Source organism: Haematobia irritans, chromosome 2 (assembly GCF_050003625.1).
Source record: "Haematobia irritans isolate KBUSLIRL chromosome 2, ASM5000362v1, whole genome shotgun sequence".
NCBI classification, from domain to species: Eukaryota; Metazoa; Arthropoda; class Insecta; order Diptera; family Muscidae; genus Haematobia; species Haematobia irritans.
Genome location: NC_134398.1, coordinates 214,112,659 through 214,138,271, shown reverse-complemented (window position 1 = coordinate 214,138,271; position 25,613 = coordinate 214,112,659). Strand labels below are relative to the sequence as shown.

At 30.4% G+C, this 25,613-nt stretch overlaps 1 protein-coding gene across 4 annotated transcripts in view; it reads right to left on the bottom strand.

Moving 5' to 3' along the window:
* Positions 1 to 25,613, bottom strand: part of LOC142227066 (protein phosphatase 1L) — a 49,386-nt gene that overhangs the window by 20,601 nt on the left and 3,172 nt on the right. Inside the window, exons 1-2 of one of the 4 annotated variants that reach the window (XM_075297389.1) lie at positions 9,498 to 9,657; positions 2,531 to 3,283 (exon numbers count right to left, since the gene is read on the bottom strand). In XM_075297389.1, coding sequence (XP_075153504.1) covers positions 2,531 to 2,913 — 383 coding nt within the window. In that variant the 5' untranslated portion in view covers positions 2,914 to 3,283; positions 9,498 to 9,657. Of the gene's footprint in view, positions 1 to 2,530; positions 3,284 to 9,497; positions 9,658 to 25,613 lie in introns of those variants that run through there. The other 3 variants (XM_075297390.1, XM_075297391.1, XM_075297393.1) reach the window with 3 other exon arrangements.

Here is a 25,613-nt window from a genome sequence, read left to right as displayed (position 1 = left end):
CAACATTTTCTATAAAAAGGTGGCACGAAAAGTACAACTTCTTCTCATAAAGAAAGAATACAATTCGTTATTTATTTGAATTTTATATATAATTATTATTATTAATTTTGGGATTATTCGTCATGGACTAATGAAAAAATGGTGGTGTTGTTGTTTTTCATTATTTTTTATATCCTCCACCATGGATGGGGGTATATTAACTTTGTAACATATTGAAATATTGCTCTAAGACCCCATAAAGTATATATATTCTGGGTTGTGGTGAAATTCTGAGTCGATCTGAGCATGTCCGTCCGTCTGTTGAAATCACGCTACCTTCCGAACGAAACAAGCTATCGACTTGAAACTTGGCACAAGTAGTTGTTATTGATGTAGGTCGGACGGTATTACAAATGGGCCATATCGGTCCACTTTTACGTATAGCCCTCATATAAAGGGACCCTCAGATTTTGTTTGTGGAGCCTCTAACAGAAGCATATTTCATCCGATCCGGTTAAATTTTGGTACATGGTGTTGGTATATGGTCTCTAACAACCATGCAAAAATTGGTCCACATCGGCCCATAATTATATATAGCCCCCATATAAACCGATTCCCAGATTTGGCTTGCGGAGCCTCTAAGAGAAGAAAATTTCATCCGATCCGGCTGAAATTTGGTACATGGTGTTAGTATATGGTCTCTAATGACCATACAAAAATTGGTCCACATCGGTGCATAATTATATATAGCCCCCATATAAACCGATCACCAGATTTGACCTCCGGAGCCTCTTGGAAGACCAAAATTCATCTGATTCAGTTGATATTTGGTACGTGGTGTTAAATATGGCCTCAAACACCCATGCAAAAATTGGTCGAAATCGGTCCATAATTATATATAGCCCCCATATAAACCGATCCCCAGATTTGACCTCCGAAGCCCCTTGGAAGAGCAAAATTCATCCGATTCGGTTGAAATTTGGTACGTGATGTTAGTATATGGTATCCAACAACCATGCAGGAATTGGTTCATATCAGTCCATAATTATATATAACCCCCATAAAAACCGATCCCCAGCTTTGACCTCCGGTCCCTTTTGGAGAAGCAACATTCATCCGATCTGGTTGAAATTTGGTACGTGGTGGTAGTATATGATATTTACCAACCATGCCAAAAGTAGTCCATGCAGGAATTGGTTCATTTCAGTCCATAATCATATATAGCCCCCATATAAACCGATCCCGAGATTTGGTTTTGGAGCCTCTTGGAGGAGCAAATCTCATCCGAGTCCGAGAAATTTGGTACATTGTGATAGTATATGGCCGTTAACAACCATGCCTAACTAGGTCCATATCGGTCTATAGTTATATATAGCCCTCAGATAAATCGATCCCCAATCACACAAAAATTGGTCCATATCAAGTTCATAATTGTATATAGCCCCCATGTAAGCGACCCCGATATTTCAAATCTGGCTCCCTACGTCCATATCGATTCGTAGTTATTTGTAGACTTACCTACACATACCTTTTTTTTTTTGTCTAATATGTTATGTACCACGTATGGACTAACTCACAATTTAGAAAACGATTTAAGATACCACAACCCAAGTAATTCGATTGTGGATGACAGTCTTACGTAGAAGTTTCTACGCTATCCATGGTGGAGGGTACATAAGATTCGGCCTGGCCGAACTTACGGCCATATATACATGTTTTTATTGAAATATTGCTATTTTTTTAATTGGATCTAAATTAGTTTTATAATCAATCGCACATTTTTCGCAAAGAAAATTTTACGAAATAAATTTATATCAGTTGTTAAATAGATATGTGAACATTTTATTTTTAAAATGGATCTAAATTTACAAAAAAAGTGTCCCACTTTTTCTTTTCCACATTCACATTTTAAACCAATTAGTTTTGAGTGAAATCGGTAGCTCGGCTTATTCTCGATTTATTGTTCCCGAACAAGATTTTATTTCCTCTCAACAATTTTTTTTTATAAAAACAAGAATACAATGTGATTCTTGAGGAATTAAAACTATTCTCTCAGTGTTTGAATTTATTTGACCAAAATATATGTCTTCCACCTGAGTCTAAATATTGTTAGAAAAATTGTACTTAATTGCCAGACAAAATGACATGAATGCTATTTGTCATTAAATCTTTTGATTAGAATCTACATTCAGTTTTGGTTACATCAACCTTGGCATTATGTGATTTGTGTTGAGAGAAAATTTTTGTTTGTCACTATCATATATCAGGAATTACGGATTCTCATCCTCATTGATATCACTTTTAATTTTATACTCAAACATGTTTAGTTCTTTTGTGTGTGTTTTTTTAATTATTGTTCTTTTTTTGGCAAATCAAAGTTCTTGATATATCATGGGTATTGGGTGCATGAGCTACTGTAGCAAACTAAAATGCAAATAAATGCTGAGAATAATGTAGCAATCGGTTGTAACAAAAATGCATTATGTTCGTTATGATTTTTGAAAATGGTTCAACAACAATCATATACTAATGAAAAAAAAAATCTACTCACCGATCTTCCATTCGAGGTCTACGGCCCAATATCGCAAATGCTGAACTCTGGCTGCGTATTGCCTCCCATGATTGATGATCACCTTGGCCCGAAGCTTCCAATAATTTCAAACGATTTGATTTCTGGCGACCACTGAGAGTGGCTTGTATGCGACCCAGCAGGCCACGAGACCATGTGTCCACAGCTTGTAAATAGATCAGTAAAAAGAATAAGATAACACCGCAAAATATCACCTCGGGTCGCAAAACATAGAGACGACACAATTTCCAGAAATAGGCCAAAGGTGAATTAATGGACGAAAAGCCCACAGCAAATTTCGATAGTATTTTCATGTGTGAGACGTATGTTTGATAGAAGACTTTATCCTCGAGCTCGTCATCCATTAAATGAGCTTATGGTTGGCTGGTCAATCAGAATGAGTTTTGAGGAAACCAATTATGGATGTGATGTTGCCAGGCCGGGGGGAGGGGTACTTGCCTCCTCTACACTCAAATTCAGTCTTAGAGAATGATAACAGAAGGAGTTTACTTTATATATAGGAAAGGAACAAATGGATGGTCAGATGTCCACTTTTTTCCCCCAAATGTTTTAAATACCACAGCCTTTTGTTAAGTCACTTTAGTTTTGTCATTGGTTCTTGTTTTCTCACTAATGTTTATTTTCTAAAATTATTTATAGTTAATTAATTTTCTTGTTTGTGCTATTAGAAATATTTGAGTTTATGTTTTGTACGAAAATCCCCACTCTACATCTCTGTAAGAGAAAAGCGAAATGAAACAAACACACCACCAGCACAATATGGATAAATTTATTTATTTAAGTGAACAACGTTTCGTCACTTTTGATTTTCACTCGGTCATGGTGACCCAAAAAATGAACATTTCGTAGAGAAGAAAATCAAAATCTTTACTTGCGAATGCGTTGACGACGATGATGTTGTATGTTTGGGACTAGAGATGGGCGCGTGTTTGCTGTAAGAACGCATAAGTGAAACACGGAAAAAATGTCACATAAATTTTTCCAATTAAAATTTTAATTGAATTTGATAAATTTTTCCATTTTGAAAAATATTTGATTCCACTAGTTTTTTAATTAAAACAAAAATCAATCACAAAAATTGTATCAATCAACTTTTTAATTGGTTATCATTTTTGTGGTTGAAGAAATTTTTATTAATAATTAATTGAATCAATTAATTTCGTGATTGAAAACGAAAAATAACAACGTACATACTCAGAAAAAAATTCTGATTCAATCACGAAATTAATGGATCCAAATATTTTTTTTATTGAAAATGCTTCAATCACGAAAATTCTAGTATCAATGACAGAATTAGAAATTAGAAAATATATTTGATTAAAAAAATAATTGATATTTCAATTAACTTTTTGTTTTAATTAATTTTTTCGAAAAACTCAATTTTTTAATTGAGGCAAACATTTATTTATTTATAATTACTTCTCTTTATTTGAAATCTTTTTTTTGTAATTATAATTATGATTATAATTACAGTTAGATTTTTCTTGAATTTAAAAAAAATTTAATGAACCCATTTTCAATTATATTTTCAATTGGTTTTATACTTGTCATATTTAATTATACACGGATGAAAAAGACTGTTTTTCATATGTTTGGCTATAAACATTATATGTTTGGAACATAAATTTTTAAACACAATATTTTTGAGTGCAAGCATATAATGTTCATAAACTAACATAACATGTTTGGGACATATATGTTAATATGTTAGAACATATTATGTTTGGGACATAAAATGTTTGTAAATATAATATGCTTGGATGCAAACATATATTAATTTAGAAATAGCCTATAAACATATATGTGTTTAGTAGCTTGGAGCGCTATTTAACAGGGAGCGATATTGAATTAAGTTGGCGGTTGTTGCTTGTTATTACAAAATTAACATTTTATTTTTCCTTGGGCAACTGATCAGCTACTTCTTTGATCCTTACAAACTGTGTGGTCCGCTGTTCGAATCCCCGTCCGGCAAAAGGTAAAATTAAAATAAAAAAATCATACAATTGAATAATTTCTTCTACAATGTTTGTATTACAGAAAAAGGTGCTAAGAACTAAAAAATCTCGTGGAAGTGAGAAAGATGTGGGGGAATATACAATTGGGCAGAAACAAAATTTTGAGCATTCAGGTCGAAAACCTATGTTGTTAGCACCTATATTACCTGTTTATTTTCATAATTCATTATGATTGTAAATATATAAATAAATAAATAAAATTTTGAGCACAATATTGTTTGGGAGAATTTTTTAAGCATATAATATTTTTGGGTGCAAAATGCTTCCAAACATATTATGTGTTCACATAATTACATATTGTTTTTTGGAAGACAACATTATTGAATTTGGATGCAAAAATACAAAATCTTTGGAACTTAGACTACCCAAACATATATTGTTTAGACCAATATGCTTTCAAACATATTATATATTGGAAGAGATCAAACATATAAATGTTTGGGCAATACCCAAAAATATATATGCTTGAAGCAAAATATGTTTGGGAGTATATGTTACAGAAGCGATTTTTTGTGAGCGTGTATAAATTGACATACAATGTTTTATATTTTTTAAACCAGAAAACTCTTCTCGTTAGTAGCATGAGCTTATCCGATTAAATAGTGCATTTTTGAACCCGATTTTTTTTTAATCAGCTATAAATCAAAAAGTGTTCAATGTAAAGAAGCTGAGTAACCGGTTATAAATTGTAGCTAATACTTCTGCCTACCCGTCAAATTCAAATTTTGGCAGACATCTTTTCTAGAACCGGATATATCGCTGATATAATCAATTGTTGTCAAGAAAAGTGGTAATTTGCATTGTAAATTAATATTATATTAATTTTTATTTGAAAGTTGTTTTCATGGTAGAAAAAAACGGATTTGAACGAATGTCACACCAAAGAAAAATCGCGATTAAAAAAATCATTTATTTAATTTAATAGTTGTTTGGAAAGCCACATTTAAAAGAATAATCGCGATTATTCGATGCTAAATTTTTATTTATCTTTTTAAACCGGATGTGGAAATAAATCGGTTAATATATCCGGTTCTAAGAAGAATTTAGATATAGGAAGCCCCGTAGGCGAAAAATTTTACAAAACAGCTAACAGGTTGGCTGATAAGTCCCCGGTCTGACACATAGATGGCGTTGCTAGTATTAAATGCATATTATTTTTATATAGTTCCAACCTTCAAATGAATCGTGTCAAAATTTGACGTCTGTAAGTCAATTAGTTTGTGAGATAGAGCGTCTTTTGTGAAGCAACTTTTGTTATTGTGAAAAAAAATGGAAAAAAGGAATTTCGTGTTTTGATAAAATACTGTTTTCTGAAGTGGAAAATACGGTGGAAGCAAAAACTTGGCTTGATAATGAGTTTCCGGACTCTGCCCCAGGGAAATCAACAATAATTGATTGGTATGCAAAATTCAAGTGTGGTGAAATGAGGTGAAGGAGGACGGTGAACGCAGTGGACGCCCGAAAGAGGTGGTTACCGACGAAAACATCAAAAAAATCCAAATCAAAATGATTTTGAATGACCGTAAAATGAAGTTGATCGATATAGCAGAGCCTTAAAGATATCAAAGGAACGTGTTGGTCATATCATTCATCAATATTTGGATATGCGGAAGCTCTGTGCAAAATGGGTGCCGCGCGAGCTCAAATTTGACCAAAAACAACAACGTGTTGATGATTCTGAGCGGTGTTTGCAGCTGTTAACTCGTAATACACCCGGAAGCCCCGTATGCGAAAAATTTCTTCAAAACAACTACGCGATTTTTTTTTTGAAAAAAAAAAAAAATAATAATAATAATAATAAACCGATTAATATCTCCGGATCTAGTAGATTTGAGTCAAAATGCAATTATTTATTAAGAACTCTTTGGCATTTTTTGGAGAAGGTGTTTAAATCACTAGGGGTTTAATTCACTACAACCAGGTTTCCATAACCGGTTGAACGAATACCACTTTAAAAATCGGTTAATATATCCGGTTTTAAGATATAAGAAGCAACGTAGGCACATATGGATATAAACCGACTAATATCTTTGGTTCTAGAAGAGATTTGGGAGATTACCGGTTGATTAGAAAAGTTTTTATTTTTTTTTTATTTTTTGAAAAGGTAGGTAGGTAAAAAATTTTATAATCTACTCTTAGAGTTCTACCAACAATGAAATGTTTTTAAAAAATCTGAGAGGTATAGCTAAACTAGAATTTATCCATTGAAAGGGATAAGTCCAACTAAATAATTGATTATCCTAATTTAAAAAATAATAAACTTTTGCGATAAAATTTTCATTGAATCAATTAAAAACTTAATTGAAAGTTCGAAAGAAATTAATTTTGTAATGAAGTTTATTTTTTATGTATAATTAATTCTGTGATTGATAATATTATTCTCAACACCAAGAGAAGCAATATTATAACATCAATCATGTTTCAAGAACAAAATGTTATTTTTGGACTAGGAACATGTAACATGTTTGGCATAACCATGTTATTTTCTCAACAAATTTGTATCTGTTTTCGACAGCCATGTTTGCCGAGAAAACAACATTTTTGTGACAAAAATGTTCCACGGTCACCGTCCTCTCTTGAAACAATTTTGGGGTGACCATATTCCGTCTCTCCGTTAAGCTTGAAACAATTTCATTTAAAAAGTTAATTGGATAAATTCTGGGGGCGGCATTTTTGAGAGATTTAGTCTAAGATTAACCACCAGCATTTCTAAGAGAAGATAATACTAATTTTGTAGTTTTGCAAATTTTTAATAAAGAAAAAGAGTACGAGTATTTCCTAAATTTTAAAATTTTGGTTTCCTAGTTGTTTGCTTTAAAATTTTTTTACAGTAAATTATTGTTGTTGTTTTTTTTTTTAATTCGAAATTCTATTCGCATTTTCACATTTAACTCGCGATTTTGATTATTCATAGATTTTTATTCGCTCTTCGTTTCGTTTGCACATTCACTCTCGAATCTCTGGACTCACGTGTGATTCATCTGTCACCCAACCAAAAAAAAAAAATAGCATCACGAGCACACCTCTAAGAATGATGGTAGAACATTTGTTTGAACATCTCCTCTGCCGCCTGCTGTCACAATGTGTGTTATTTTTAATATCTGGTTTGTGTATTTTTGTATTATTGGCACACGCACAGAAAAAATATGTTTGGACATGGTTGCCGCATCCATTTAATGCTTATTTAGAGTATGTAATTGTCGCGAAAACCATGTTTTTTGTCTTTGTAAAAATAATTTTCGAGCGGAGAAAAATATATGTTGGCAATAAGCATTTAAATGGTTCTCAAATGCCGCAAACATGTTCAATTATTTAAATGATAGAATTTGAGACCATTATATGGTCAGGAAAATCATGTATCTGACCATTCAATTTTTTTACTTTTTTGCAGAGAAAAAAATATTTTTATTGTTTACGTATAGACATGTCTACAACCATTACATGGCCATAAAGACCATGTACATTGTTTTCGTGACCATTTAATTTTTTAATTTTTTTGCAGCGACAAGAATTTTATAAAACATTGAGCAGGTACACACGATTTTCATTTTGCGCGTCAGTCGTGTGTTGATTGTTTCTTGGAATGGACGGAGAATACGGAATTATTGTGTTTTGTGTTAATTTATTTATTCAGAAATGGCACGTGGTTTTATGTGAATACAAACAAGGAAAGTGTAATTGAAAAAAATATACCTGGTTTTTGTTCTGCATTTTGATATATGGTATAATTTATTTTTATTTGCAGTTACATGATGTCTGCGTTTGTACATTTGATGGTCACGAAGTAAATATGGAATGATTACTTATTGTTGAAATTGAACCAAACTAGAGTGTGTAAAAATATGTGAAGTTTGCTTGCACGACATTATAAATACAAATAAACAATGAATTAGTTTATAAATAAATAAAAACAAATAAATAAAGTTGATTTTGTGTTTTCTTTTCACAAGTGGCGTCCTTTTTTCGACGACGAAAAAAGTTTTTTCATAAAAATCAAAACATTTTAGGTTGTGACCATGTTCTTTTAACTAGAAGAAAAACATTTTTGACGAATAACATAACATTTTAGATCGTGACCATTGTCTTTTAATGGAAACAAAATTCTTATCTTATCAATATAATAACATTTTAGATGAGGACAATTGTATTTTTCTTAGAACCATGTTCACTGAGCCAACATGGTTGCAGGTTAAAATGTTACATGGTCGCCGCAAAAATAGCTGCTATCATATTATTTTGCTCTTCGAATATGATTGTGGCAATCATGTTTCTTCTCTGCGTGCAATAATCTCTGTGGTGTATATGCGTCCACTTGGTTGTGATATTCATTTTTTGGGCTTCTTTATTATTTATTGCGTTCGTTCATTTGCCAAGAGAATATAAATTCTATAATCGAATCAGATTTTTTGAGATTTTCAACCCTGTTTATTTTCGTTTTTTGCGATTCTGTTTTTTTCTTCCTTTTACACGCAACTGTCATAGGAGCAATATTCCCTATAGGTATTAAATGAACTTCCTTGAAAAGAAAAATTGTCGCGTAATTTAGTAATGGGCGAATAAAATTTCGGTTATTCCTTTGTGTCGAATCACCTTTTTTCATGAAAAAACCAAAACTTTTTGTAATAAAATCGAAGAAAAAAATTGAAAATGTTTGTATTTGTCGTATGAATAGGGTGCCTTAGAAAGAATTTGATTTTTTTGCTGATTTGTTCTACTTCTCATCACATTTTATACATAATTTTACACATTACATATGGGTAATACTATATAAAAAAACTGAAACCCCACGAATAAGAATAAGTTAACTAAATATAACTTTAATTTTTTTTATTGCACGTTTTTTCACTTTTTTTTCATTGTTTGCCGCAACTCATCGTCGTCGCATCGCATCACAAATAATTTTCCATTTATACCGTTTAGTTTTCTTTAGTTAAATTTATCTGTTTTTCACTTTTTCTTCTCTCTGCCCGAAACAGCCGTCGTTATAGTACGGGGTCGTCGCTGTCGTTTTGCCTTTTTCGAGGGTATGTCTATCAACTTGTTGACTCTTCTGGTGTATGGCAAAGACTGAAACTCATATGGATTGCATGTAATTGCGAGCAATCCAACCATAGGCGCTCATTTATTTTAACCACCCAGCTGGGCTATTTAACAGTTTCTATATAAATGAGATAGAGTAGAGAGTTGTGAATTGGGATATTATTTTCTTTTCTCTCTCACTCGCATGAAAGAGAGTATAATATAGCCTCACATTTTGTTTTGTTTAAATGCAAAAATCCATGTTTTTTGGTTTTGCTTTGTACCATTTACGAAATACTCTGCGCTAGAGACCGCTAATAAATGTCATGTGAAAGAAGTATGTGAAATTATAACAGTTTTACTAATGGTAATAATGGTATAAAATATGGACTGTAGAGTTTCAAAAATTGGCATTTAAAAGGCAGTTTAATATATAAATTTGAAATCAAACTCAAATACGAAAAAACCTCTGGCTATTTTTTTATTTTAAATAAAATATAAAAATAAATACAACATTTTAAAATTAATTCACTAACAAATGTATGACGAATTATGTCCGCGATGGTTGTATTTCCGGTTTAACCTTCCGTGGCTGAGGTGGTCTAATTTTAACAATATAACTGACGTGAGGTCCACACCCAGAGAAGGAATATGATCACCTCATATATATTTCGAGAGCAAAATGTTATTTTTGGACGGAGAACGTGTAACATGTTTGCGGCAACCATGTTATTTTCTCAAAAAGCATATGTCTGACTTCGGCAACCACGTATATGTTTGCCGAGAAAACAACATTTTTGCGACAAAAATGTTCCATGGTCATCGTCCAAAAATAACATTTTGCTCTCGTAACATGGTTGAGGTGATCATATTCCTTCTCTGCGTGCAGCAGACATCGTTTCTAAATTGATATCCTACGATCAAAAAGTTTTTGGTCATATTATCCACAAAAAAACATATGGTTATTAAGCAAGCAAATCCAACAAAACATCATCCAAAAAAGGAAAAACATCCAAAAAAGTATATATAACAAATTGGCCAAAAATTATCATAATTAATCCAACAAATTTTAAATAAAAAGAAAATGTACTGAAAGCGGAAAGATCGATGCTACGTACTTTAGGGAAATACGCACGACAATTTATTTTGCGGTGTCTGTCAGGCAACGATGTCAGCTACAGAGGGTTAAAAAAGTTTTATTGAAAAAATATTTAATTAAAAAAAAAATTAATGAATTACCCAGAAAAAATATCACTAAAAATTCTCCATTTAAAAATACGGCCTAAATTTTTCCAATTAAAAAGTTTATTGAAGTTGAAAACGTAATTAGCTAAATAATTAAGTGATGGTTAGGTTAGGTTAGGTTAGGTGGCAGCCCGATGTATCAGGCTCACTTAGACTATTCAGTCCATTGTGATACCACATTGGTGAACTTCTCTCTTATCACTGAGTGCTGCCCGATTCCATGTTAAGCTCAACGACAAGGGACCTCCTTTTTATAGCCGAGTCCGAACGGCGTTCCACATTGCCGTTAAACCCCTTAGAGAAGCTTTGAAACCCTCAGAAATGTCACCAGCATTACTGAGGTGGGATAATCCACCGCTGAAAAACTTTTTGGTGTTCGGTCGAAGCAGGAATCGAACCCACGACCTTGTGTATGCAAGGCGGGCATGCTAACCATTGCACCACGGTGGTGATACAATTAACTTAATCACATTAAAAAATAACGTCAATTCAGAGAATCATTGAAAACTACATTTTTAATTTTATTAAGATTTTAATTAAATAAATGTATATTTCCCATTGAAGGCCGGTATGCACCTCTAGCGAAATTTTCGGTAGCAAAAATTTATTTAAGTCTACAACAAACAAACAGGGCTGTGTACACAAATTTTAAACCAGCTAATCGCTTTTAAAAATTGTTAATATATGTTCCAAATATTCCTCAAATAAATTGTTTATTATTTACAGAACTTTTAAAACTTTTACGCACACAATGATTGTAATAAATTAAATGTTTGCTGCCAAAATATGCTTTTGACAACCCTGTTATTTTCATTAGAGGTGCGTACCAGCTTACGAAATTGAACGCTACCGAAAATTTCGTTAGCATAAATAGCAATGCATTTCTTATGGGAATGAAATTTTTCGCTAGAGGTGCATACCGGCCTTGAAAATATAATTGCATTTTTCGGAATAAATTACTCATAGTTTTATTAAATATTGTATTTATTTAATACAGAAAAATCCAACTATAATTATAATAGAAAAATTCATAAGATTTGTGTAACACCAAATTTTAAGACAATCATTGAAACTACATTCTTAATTAAAATATTAATTATCCCAATTAACATTTTAATTAAATAAATGTATATTTCCTATTGAAAATATAATTGAAATTTTTTTCGGAATAAATTACTTATAGTTTTATTAAATATTGTATTTAATACAGAAAAATCCAACTAAAATTATAATAGACAAATTCATAAGATTTGTGTAACACCAAATTTTCAAGCTCGTAGATTTTTCGTGAATTGCGGAAATAGAATTGAATTGGATATCCGAAAATAGGAATCATAAGTCTCTTTAAAAAAAATTATATATTTATATTGTTAGTTAGCCCAAATCTGGCAAATGTTTTTTGTTTTGTTTTAATAACAAACCCAACCGTTAACATATTCTAAATAAAATATACAAACGAGTAAAGTAGAAAGTAGGGCGGGACCGACTATTTATTGGATCAATAAATTTCGTAATTGAATCACTAATGGTGATTCACCATTTGTATTTATATCCACCCTAGTGTATTTTTGGTGATGGTATATCATGCGCTAAGCCACCCTTCCTACAGAATAAGTGAACCTAAACATGTTATTATTAAGAGTTTGAGATAAGAGATAAATAAGCATATTATGGTTATTTATTTATTTCGGCAAATTGAGCGATACATATACACAGAAACAAATTTAAAACTGTAATTAATGTAAAGTAATTGATTTGGACGAAAAACCAGCTAGCGTTGATATCAGGCTAACATAAAAATTTCACGAAAATTTTTCCAATTAAAGTCTTAATTGAGTTTTAAAAAATATTCAATTAAAAATTTAATTGATTCAACATTTTTCTAATTGAAACAAAAATCAATCACAATCAATCAATCGATTATTAGTATCAATTAATTTTTTAATTGGATCAATTAATTTTTTAACTGACTTTCAATTAATTTTTTAATTTATATTATCATTTCTGTGATTGAAGACCTTTCAATTAAAAAATTAATAGGATCAATTAATTTCGTGATTGAATCAGATTTTTTTTTGTGTATATGAAAGATATATCCAAATTTTAACCAATTTCGGCGATATTGTGTGCCAAATTTGACTACGATCGGTAAGTAAATGAGCGTAATATGACCACATTTGTCAAAATCGGACGATACATAAATATGGGAGCTGCATCTAAATTTGAACCGATTTTTTTCATAATTCGATAGCGTTCGTCCTTATGTCAATAAAATACCCTGTACTGTCCTTATGTCAATAAAAATAGAGGCGTGTACTGTCATCACATGTTTGGCCAAGGAAGATCAAGTAGTCAAATCTTTGGATATGACGGCAATCTTTCAACGGACGGACATTTTTACCGACTCACAGTGTCATCATGACCAAAAACTTTATGGGGTCTGAAAATAATAGTTCGATGCGTTTTGCTACTAAAAAATAAATTGTCAGCTGTATTGTAATAAATGTAATCCTGTTCTATTCATCCTATTGCTGTTTCTACACTGTTAGAAAAATATGTTTTTCATATGTATGCGATATAAACAAAATGTGTTTCGGGCACAATTTTTAAACACAATATATTTAAGTGCAAACATGTAATGTTCCTAAACTAACACTAAATGTTTGGGACATCTATATTAATATGTTAGAATATATTATGTTTGTGGCATGAATGTTTCATAAAAATCATATGTGTGAATACAAACATATATAAATTTACAAATTTCGACTAAACATACATATGTTGTGATATTTTATTCAAAGCGACAGAGAGAGTATAGAGAGAAATAGAGATGGAAACCGGGAGAGTTGACGAAAGATATCAATATAACACAGCAAAAGAGTCAAAAGAGAACAATTTCTGTGAAACCGCTTGTATGTTGTTTCGGAAAACTGTTTTATGATAAGGCCAATTTTATATTTTATATGTTTAAGTCTAAATATTATTTAATTTGAATAAAGAGAATAGACATTAGGAACCAAGAGAATAGACATTTGAAAAACAAACAGCATATGTTTTCGCCTTGAGAGCAGCATTTTATGTATGTGTGGACGTGCGTTGGGTTTATCATTTTGGCATTATGGGCACAATTTTTTTCTTGGTTCGTTAAAAGAAATCAGGGGCCTTCATAAAAATAACGAAAGGGCACTATACTCTTTTTAGAGTTGGGACAGTAAAATGAAATAAGGAGGAAATAGTGAAAAATTACACAGTAAAATGTAAAAAAACAAACTTTAGTTCCCTTTATTAAAAAGTAGTCCACGAGGAGTTGACGGACACCATCAAATATAAAAGCGGGCATTAAGTTCGAGTTTTACAGCTAAAACAATTTAAAAAGTTTATTTTCTTTAAAATGAATTATTAAAGAAAAATAAAAGGAATTTTAGAGCGATGGTGTTAAATGCTAGTAAAAAACTGTTCACTCCTAAATAAATTTATGTTTATATTATAAAATTATGTATGTATGCTTATACTCGACTCCACGTTCTTCTTTTGTTAGTTTTTGAAGTCCTTCCAAATTTTAAAGTTTTGTACAAAAACAGTTTTTTATTACAAGATTGTTATTTTTGCAATAAAAAATAATATTTTATCCAAAAATCAGTCAATTTCGTTTATATCAAGCACTGTTACTGACTATAAATCTTTAATAACCCACATTTCGAAGTTTCATTTAAAAAAATTAATATAGTATAAATATAAATGTGTAAATTAAAAAAAAAAAAAAAAAAAAAATGTTCGGTCGGAGCAGGGGTTGAACCCACGACCCTTTGCATGCAAGGCAGACATGCTAACCACTGCTCCACGTGGCAAACAAATGTATATTTCTGTTAAATAATGTTATGTTTGCATGAGCTCGTGGGCGCTGCAAACTATGCTATATAAATGTAACTTAAAACGATAATTATCTACTGGTGACTATAACAGCTACGTAGCCCAGTGGATAGTGTGTTGGCTTATAAACTGTATGGTCCTCGGTTCGATTCTCCGTGCAGGCGAAAGGTAAAATTTTAAAAATTTATAAAAGTGAATAATTTCTTCAACATTATTTGTATTACAGAAAAAGGTGCCAATAACTATAAAATTTCGTGGAAGTGAAAATTACGAGTATGTTAGGGAATGAGCACAATCGTGTTTGGGAAAAATTCTTCCAATCATATAATATTTTTGGCTCAAAATGCTTCCAAACATATAATATGTTCACATAAAACAAACATATTAATGTTTCGGCAGTATGCAATAATATATGTGCTTCCTGCAAAATATGTTTGGAACATATGTTAAAGAAGCGATTTTTTTTGAGGGTGTATGATCCTGTGTTCCACGCCCTTGCTGTCTCTGATGGCTGCAATCTTTAAACCTTGTCTTGCCCATATCACGAATACCTAACATTGGAGTCCCTTCAGACGCCCTTCCAGTCCAGGGGGTTATATTCCCGGCTGTTACTAGCTGTGTAAAAAAAATAAATACACTCAAAAAAAGTGAACCCTCAATTTCATTAAAGCCAATTTAACTTTATTTTAGTATGTTTGAAGAGAGTTTCCTTTACTCTAATAATTTTTTGCGTACGTTAGTTAAATTATTTAGATTTACTAAATTCGTACTTCTCACAAAATAGTTAATTATTTCTTCAAATTTGTAAATTTTACTACAAAAGCGTCCATCATGAACTTCATATCTCACTAAAGACATTCATGCAATTTTTAACTCCAATTTTTTCCATCAAACTACAAAATTTTCTTTAAAAAGTGAAAAAAAATTATTTATGTCTAATAAATTTTCTTAAATTCGTCGAAAAATATTTACTTATTTTTGTGATATCGGCGTGACGCCATCGCTTGTAATTCTATTTAGTTAAAAATTTCTAAAAATATTCAAAATTTTATAAAATTAATCAAAAGTTTTCTTCCTGGTGGGTTCACTGTTTTTTCAGTGTAAAATCAATTTAATTTTTAATTTAATCAAATAAAAATAGCAATGAGCTGGAGATACCAATTAATTTTCAAATCATATATTGTATATTTTTCACGTTTAATTAAATCTGTGATTGGTTCTATCATTTGATTGAAGCAATTGAAATGAAAACATTAAAACTTCGTATCACACGCAGAGAAGGAATATGATCACCTCAACCATGTTACGAGAGCAAAATGTTATTTTTGGACGGTGACCATGGAACATTTTTGTCGCAAAAATGTTGTTTTCTCGGCAAACATATACATGGTTGCCGAAGTCAGACATATGCTTTTTGAGAAAATAACATGGTTGCCGCAAACATGTTACATGTTCTCCGTCCAAAAATAACATTTTGCTCTCGAAACATGTTTGAGGTGATCATATTCCTTCTCTGGGTGCAGAGCTCATATTAGCTATACGGATGATACATATTCTTAAAAAAATAGTGACAAATTTTAGAACATTCCAGCTTTATTGATTTTCGAATTTAGTTAATCTCCTCATTAGTGATACATGCAGTGTTAACGCTTGATTTCTATGATGATTGTATTTGTTTTATAATCCCATTAAGTCCAAACTCACAAGAGGGAAATGTCACACCACTCACTATTACACAGAAAATTCCATCGCAACGAGAGAAGAAATTTCCCAGTAATGACAAAGCGTTTATATTGCCCCCCCCCCCCCCCCCAATGACAATCAGTATTGAAAATGGTCAGAAACAACAATCAATTATCTTGGCATGAAATAAATTGAACACAAACATTGTGAATAATGACTATAATCACAGAGGCGTATACCAATTTTCACATAAAAATATCCTTCCCCTCCTCCTCCTCATTTAATTAAAAGTCTAACTAAAAGGTATTGATATGTGACCCAAATTTTCTAATGGAAAATTTACTCAGTATGCATGTGAATATAACATATAGGAACTGTCCAATTGTAATTATTGAACACTAAATTCACTCTATACAATGAATGAAGCATTGGATTGATTGCTGGTCGATTGTAGATAAACATGTTTTAATGTAAGAACTAAAGATTTTCCTTGAATTATAGGAAAGATTATTATACTGATTTTATGACCAATGCAAAATTTTTTTTATTAATTATTTTCATTATTATTTTATTATTAATACTATTTAATTGGCTATTAATGATAATTTTTTTTAAAGATGAAAATAAAACAAATTTATTTCATGGATTGCTGAATATTTGCAGGTTTCTTCAGAGTTTTTCAACAGAGTGTTATTGAAATATATAACATTATATGTGAGTTTTTTTTTTTCTATGTTTGACTTAACATTTATCTAACTTTATATACATTGAAATTTAAGGTACACTAAATTTACTCAATATGAAATGAAATTTTTCTTTAAAACAAATACATTTTAATTAAAAGAAAGTTTATAATGTTCGTTTTAAATTTTTCCATTAAATGTATAGTACCCATCATTGAAATAAGAATATTTTCGTTAATTAATTTTAAGTGTTTTAAATGCAAAGAAAATAAATAAGCATATTATGGCTATTTATTTATTTCGGCAAATTGAGCGATACATATACACAGAAACAAATTTAAAACTGTAATTAATGTAAAGTAATTGATTTGGACGAAAAACCAGCTAGCGTTGATATCAGGCTAACATAAAAATTTCACGAAAATTTTTCCAATTAAAGTCTTAATTGAGTTTTAAAAAATATTCAATTAAAAATTTAATTGATTCAACATTTTTCTAATTGAAACAAAAATCAATCACAATCAATCAATCGATTATTAGTATCAATTAATTTTTTAATTGGATCAATTAATTTTTTAACTGACTTTCAATTAATTTTTTAATTTATATTATCATTTCTGTGATTGAAGACATTTCAATTAAAAAATTAATTGGATCAATTAATTTCGTGATTGAATCAGATTTTTTTTTGTGTGTATATGAAAGATATATCCAATTTAACCAATTTCGGTGATATTGTGTGCCAAATTTGACTACGATCGGTAAGTAAATGAGCGTAATATGACCACATTTGTCAAAATCGGACGATACATAAATATGGGAGCTGTATCTAAATTTGAACCGATTTTTTTCATAATTCGATAGCGTTCGTCCTTATGTCAATAAAATACCCTGTAGTATGATAATTAGAGGCGTGTACTGTCATCACATGTTGAGTTGCAATCAAAATTATTATCAAAAAAATGCTACAAATAAGTTATCGAGTCTTTGGCTCAGGATCAATACCAACCACCTTTCTTAAGTGAAGGCTTAAAATCTTTTGGATCTAAGACAGTACACTTGAAAAAATTACAATTTGGATAAAACATTTCTTACTCTGTTTAAAGTTTTAGGTATTAGATTGGAGTGAATTGCATATTTCTGACGAATTACGATTGAATAACATAGGAGAATAACGAAGGAGCAAGTTATATTAAAGTAAAAGGGTCTATATTAGAGGTGTGCACGTGACACGAAATTGTCGTGACCAGGGCTGTGGAGTCGGAGTCGGAGTCTTGGAGTCGGAGTCTGAAGATTTTGCTGGAGTCGGAGTCGGAGTCGTAAAAATTTTGCTCGACTCCGACTCCGGCTAAACAAAATTTTTTAAAACACTTCACATATTTGTAACTAAGCAAGTTTTTACGCAAATTAGTTTCCATTGCGTTATTCATTCGATCAATGTACAGCATGATTGTAAATGAAAATCAACTTCCAATTACGGCTATCTTTTTATGTTTCCCAGAATGTTTGACTAGCAGAGGCCAATTTTTAACTCCGATTTAGTTGAAATTTTGCACAGGGAGTAGAATTAGCATTGTAGCTATGCGTGCCAAAATTGGTTGACATCGGTTCAGATTTAGATATAGCTTCCATATATATGTTTTTCTGATTTCGACAAAAATGGTCAAAATACCAACATTTTCCTTGTTCAATCGCCACTGCTTAGTCGAAAAGTTGTAAAAATGACTCTAATTTTCCTAAACTTCTAATGCATATATATCGAGCGATAAATCATAAATAAACTATTGCGAAGTTTCCTTAAAATTTTAGACTTTCCTTACTTGTTAAATGTATGTATTTGGGACAAACCTTTATATATAGCCCCCAACACATTTGACGGATGTGATATGGTATCGAAAATTTAGATCAACAAAGTGGTGCAGGGTGCAGGGTCGGCCCCGCCCGACTTTAGACTTTTCTTACTTGTTTTCTATAGAAAATTTAGTCCAAATTTTATTTCTATAGAAAATTTAGTCAAAATTTTATTTCTATAGAAAATTGAGTCAAAATTTAGTTTCTATAGAATATTTTGCAAAATTTGTTACACAAAATTTTTTTTTAAATTTCATTTCTGTTGATAATTTTATTTCTATAAAAATTTAAGTCAAAATTGTATTTCTATAGAAAATTTTGCCAAAATTTTATAGTAATAGATTTTTTTATTGGAAAATTTGGTCAAAATTTTATTTCTACAGAAAATTTGGTCAACATTTTATTTCTATAGGAAATTTTGTCAAAATTTTATTTCTATAGAAAATTTAGTCAAAATTTTGTTTCTGTAGAATATTTTGCAGAATTTTATTTACTACACAAAAATTTTTCTAAAATTGTATTTTTATTGATAATTTTTTCAAAATTTTATTTCTATACGAAAAAATTGTCAAATTTTATTTCTATAGCAAATTTTCTCAATTTTTTTCTTACTGATGCTCACAGATACTCACTGCTATAAAAATGTATTCAAAATTTTATTAATATAGAAATATTTTTTTCTACATAAAATTTAGTCAACATTTTACTTCTATAGAAAATTTAGTCAAAATGTTGTTTATATAGAATATTTTGCAAAATTTTATTTCTATAGAAAATTTTGCAAAATTTTGTTTGCTACACAATTTTTTTAAATTGTATTTCTATTGATAATTTTTTCAAACTTTTTTTTCTATAAAAAATTTTGCCAAATTCTATTTCTACAAAAATTTTATTCAAAATTGTATTTCTATATATTTGGTCAAAATTTGATTTCTATAGAAAATGTTGCCAAAATTTTATTTCTATAGAAAATTTAGTCAAAATTTTGTTACTGTAGAAAATTTTCCAAAATTTTATTTCTATATACAATTTTGCAAAATTTTATTTACTAGACAAAAATTTTTCCAAAATTGTATTCAGTGAGCATACAATTTTGGAAAAATTGCTGCTAAGTCGAAAGCTTGTAGAAATGACTCAAATTTTCAAATTTTTCAATGAATGAATCATAAATGCATTTTTGCGAAATTGTCTAAACAATTATAAATATTTTCCAAATATTGCCCGAGTTTTGTAGAAGTCTGATTTGAGATTTTATCAAAATGTAGATCTAAATACAAAGTTGTGCAGAGTATATTATAATCGGCCCGCCCGACTTTAGACTTTCCTTGCATTTTTATTTTTCGTTAAAATTGTGTTACGTCCCATAACGGTAGATTTAAATTTTAAGTACATAGATTTTGTAGAAGTATATACAATTTTGTTTCAGATTCAAATTCATGCATATGGAAATATAAACCTTTATATAGCTCGCAACAAATTTAAAGGATTTGAAATAGTATCAATAATTTTGGTCCACAAATACATATACTGTTGGTATATTCTCATATTATGATGGGTATTTATATCATTATTTTATTTTTTAAACATTGCCATAAATTTGAAATATAGAATTCAATTAGCATCTAATGTGAAATTAAGATCTTTTTTGGCACACATAAATAAACACGATACTTTATATCGTCCACTTACGGTACCCCCACAATAGAACTAAAATTAGTGGTATTAAAATGAGATTTAGTTATATTACCCGGAGTCGACTCCGGAGTCGGAGTCGGAGTCGAGCTGATGAAAAATGCTGGAGTCGGAGTCGAGCAAAATTGGCTCGACTCCACAGCCCTGGTCGTGACTCACGAAAATTTTCGTGATTCGTGCGTGAGTCATGAAAATAATATCTTCGTGAGTGTGCGTGAGTAACGAATTAAACTCACGAAAATATTCCTGATCACCAACATAAAACGCTTAAGAGTTAAATTCGATTACAATTTTAGTGACACCTATGTTACGAGTTTAATAACACTCTCGATTTTAATAATGCTCATGTTTTCAGATACTTCGGTAGGGTAAATTAATCATAAAATTATTCGTGAGTCACGATATTTTTCGTGAGTCACGACGTTTTCGTGCCTGAGTACAAATATTCTTTTCGTGAGTGTGCGTGAGTCCTACCAAAAATATCGTGCGTGGGTGTGCGTGAGTATAATTTTTCAGTCGTGAGTGTGCGTGAGTAAACTATTACTCACGTGCACACCTCTAGTCTATATACACGCAGAGAATGAATATGATCGCACCAAACATGTTTTAAGAGCTAAATGTTATTTGTGAACGGTGAATACAAACAAAAAAATATCACCAATATTTTTTCAATTAAAATTTTAATTGGATTCTAAACAATTTTCAATTAAAAATTTAATTTGATTCAACAATTTTTTTAATTGAACCAAAAATCAATCACAGAAATTACTAGTATCAATTAAATATTTAATTTGATCAATTAATTTTTAATTGACGTTGGTGATTGATACTATCATTTATGTAACGGAAGAAATTTCAATTAAAAATTAATTGGTTCAATTAGTTTCGTGATTAAAGACAAAAAATATTTTTTCTGTGCATGGAACATTTTTGTCCAATTGGAAATAGTTTCTTGTTTGATTAAAACATTTAATTTGATTTAAATGTAAATTTTATCAGTTAATTTCTTTATTGATTACGTTTTTAACTTCATTTTTTTAATTGGATATATGTAGAAAATGTTTTCATAATTTCAAAAAAAAAAAAAAAAAAAAAAAACTTTAAAGCAAAGACGCTAAATCCTCAAAATAAGTCTTAGGGAGCCACCTTGGTGCAATGGTTAGGTTAGGTGGCAGCCCGATGTATCAGGCTCACTTTGACTATTCAGTCCATTGTGGTACCACATTGGTGAACTTCTCTCTTATCACTGAGTGCTGCCCGATTCTATGTTAAGCTCAATGACAATGGACCTCCTTTTTATAGCCGAGTCCGAACGGCGTCCCACATTGCAGTGAAACCACTTAGAGAAGCTTTTTAACCCTCAGAAATGTCACCAGCATTACTGAGGTAGGATAATCCACCGCTGAAAAACTTTTGGTGTTCGGTCGAAGCAGGAATCGAACCCACGACCTTGTGTATGCAAGGCGGGCATGCTAACCATTGCACCACCGTGGTGCTCCACCAAAAGTTTTTCAGCGGTGGATTATCCTACCTCAGTAATGCTGGTGACATTTCTGAGGGTTACAAAGCTTCTCTAAGTGGTTTCACTGCAATGTGGAACGCCGTTCGGACTCGGCTATAAAAAGGAGGTCCCTTGTCATTGAGCTTAACATGAAAACGGGGCAGCACTCAGTGATAAGAGAGAAATTCACCAATGTGGTATCACAATGGACTGAATAGTTTAAGTGAGCCTGATACATCGGGCTGGCACCTAACATAACCTAACCTAAGTCTTAGTCTATATTTGAAGCGTTTTAACTTAAATCTAAAGTTTCAATATTTCAGTTAATTTAAGGACAATTTCTTTAAATCAAAAATGTGTTTCTTTACTTTAAGAAATTTAGTCTTAGTTCAAAGACAAGCGACTTTAACGGAGGGACGCAAATTTACAAAATTTGTCCTAAATTTAATGAAAAAATTTTTGAAGCAAAGATTATAAACATTATTTTAATTAAAATTTCATTATTTTAAAGAAATTGTCCTTAATATTTTGTAAATTTCGCATCATAAAATTTAGGTTGCGTAATCTTTAATATCACGTAAATATTTTTTTTCTGTGTAGGGAACGAGGAATTTTCAATAGCTAGATAAAGCTTTCGGCTTATATACACGCAGATAAGTAATATGACCACCTCCTAGGGCAATATGTTATTTTTGAACAGGGAACATGGAATATTTTTGTCACAAAAATTTTGTTTATTCGCCAAACAAAAAAATTGTTGTCAAAATCAAATATATAATGTCGGAGAAAATAACATGGTTGTGAAAAACATTTATCATCAAGTATTGCAATCAGCTTTTCGGTTAACATAGACCAACTTCGAATTAAGAAACCGTCCGAACAAATATAACCCCACCGTGGTTGCAGCAGAAAAACAAACATATGAATGACGCTATAACAAATGTAAGTGAATAAACATTCATTTTCCACAGCTTTTTGTTATTCTTTTACAAGAAAAGAATAAAACCATAGTGCTGGTATGTATATATTTATGAATATGAATTTATGTAAATAATTTTTCATTGTTACCATCATCTGCTGTGAAATTGTTCAAATTAAAGGTCATCCTGACAAATTCTCAAAAGGGAATCATTGAAGCAAAACAAAATCACGTCACTAATCGTGTCGTCTCTATGTGCTTTGTGACATGTTTTCGTGTGACGATCATGAGTGTTTTCTTTGGCGTCGTAGTCGGTTGTCTTCGTGGTCTCTTCGTTAACGATGGTGTTTTGTATACAATGCCCAATTGTATGAATGTAATTGTATCATAACAATAACAAAAAAAAATTGGCAATAAAACTCAATTAAAATAGGAAAATACAAATAATAACATAACAGATAAAATATAGAAAAAAATTATTAAAAAGAAAAAGATATGAGCAATCGTTGATTTTGAATGTTGCCTAAGTATCTGAAATATCATAAATACACGCAAAGAAACAAAAGCAATGCTTGGAAGACAGGTACAAATTTTTTAATTTCTTCGAAAAGTTTGAACTTTTATCATAAAACAAAAAAAATATTGAAAAAATTTACTAAAGATACGAAGGAAGATGCTATTAACCAGGTAATTCAAAAAAAAATTGTGTTAGTCTTTATTTAATACTTTTCACATCCTCACCGTTCTAAAGGAGAATTGAAGTAAGGATACTTTTAAGACACAATTCTCTTTTGAATTTGAGTTTTGCGTACTTGATTCTAGGAAAAAAAAAGTAAATTTATTATTTTTTTTTAATTCATGTGCTATCAAAGTCCTTTAAAAACGTTTTAATGATAACTTACATTTCCAAATTCAAACTCAATTATACTATGTTTTAAATAAAAAAGTCACACTGAAAAAATATTTACGTGATATTAAAAATTGCGCAACCTACAATTTAGCATGCGCAATTTACAACATATTAAGGAAAAATTTCTTTAAAATAATGACATTTTAATTAAAATAAAGTTTATTACCGTAGCTTCAAAAAAAAATTTTTTATTAAATTTAGGACACAAATTTTGGAAATTTGCGTCTCTCCGTAAAATTCAAATATCTTTGAACTAACTAAATTTTTCTTAAAGAAAGAAACACATTTATATTTCAAAGAAAGTGTCCTTAAATTAAACTGAAACATTGAATCCTTAGATTTAAGATAAAAACACTTCAAATATAGGCCAAGACTTATTTTGATGACTTAGCATCTTTCGTTTAAAGTTTTTTTTTGGAATTAAGAAAACAATTTTTGCTTTGAAGTCTCCGTTACAATTTGGATTTTTAAATTAGCATTTGTTTGTACGTGAATAGCTTTATTAATATACCGCGAAAAGAGAATGAAAATTTTTTGTATTCGGTCGAAACTGGGGTTAACTACGACCCTTACTTACACAGAAAAAAATTTCACCAAAAATTTTCCAATAAAAATTTTAATTGAGTTTTAAAAAATATTCAATTAAAAATTTAATTGATCCAACAAATTTTTTAATTGATACAAAAATCAATCACAAAAATTAATAGTATCAATTTATTTTTTAATTGATTCAATTAATTTTTTAATTCACCTCTGAGATTGAAGACATTTCAATTAAAAAATTAATTGGATCAATTAATTTCGTGATTGAATCAGAAAAAAATTTTTTATGTGTACGTATAGTTAAGAGATTCGGCTTTAAAATGTGTATATTTATATAAAAAAATTCTATTGAACAGACTTATAGTAAAAATTTGGAATAAATCTTCATTATTGAAATCGCGCTTAAATTCAATGGATGTTAGTAACTTGCCTATAAAGCTATAAATTTAGAAATATTTAAATTGTGCTTAATGTCTTCTTAACGTACATTAATAACTCATAATATAAAAAAACGAATAAATTCAAATTTGTTTTCCAGACCATCAAGTACGCAAAGCCCAAATTTAAAAAAGAATTGCGTCTTAAATGCATTCTTAGTGAAATACTCCGCTTCTTTGTCTTTTTTGTTTTGGTGTAACATCGTGTGCTTTTTATTTAATATAACAGGTTGGCTGATAAGTCCCCGGTCTAACAAAGAAAAACACATTTTTTTTTGTCAAAATTCGTTTTTCTTATTCAACATAGTTCCCTTCAAGAGCGATAAAACGTTTATAACGACCTTCCAATTTTTAATACCATTTTGGTAGTACTCTTTCGGTTTTGCCTCAAAATACACACAAAGAAAATTTCATTAAAATTGAGCCAATGAACATTTTTCATTGATATAACGAAACATTTTCATTAATACAATGAAAATATTCGTTAATAGTACGAAACGTTACATTGAGTAACAGAAAATTCGTCATAATAACGAAACATTTCATTGTATTAACGAATTTGTTTCGTTGGCTCACTTTTAATGATACATTTCGTTAATATAACGAAACTTTTTCTATCAGTGTAGGCCTCAGTTTCGGCGATCACCTCTTCATTGCAAACAAATGTTTTTCC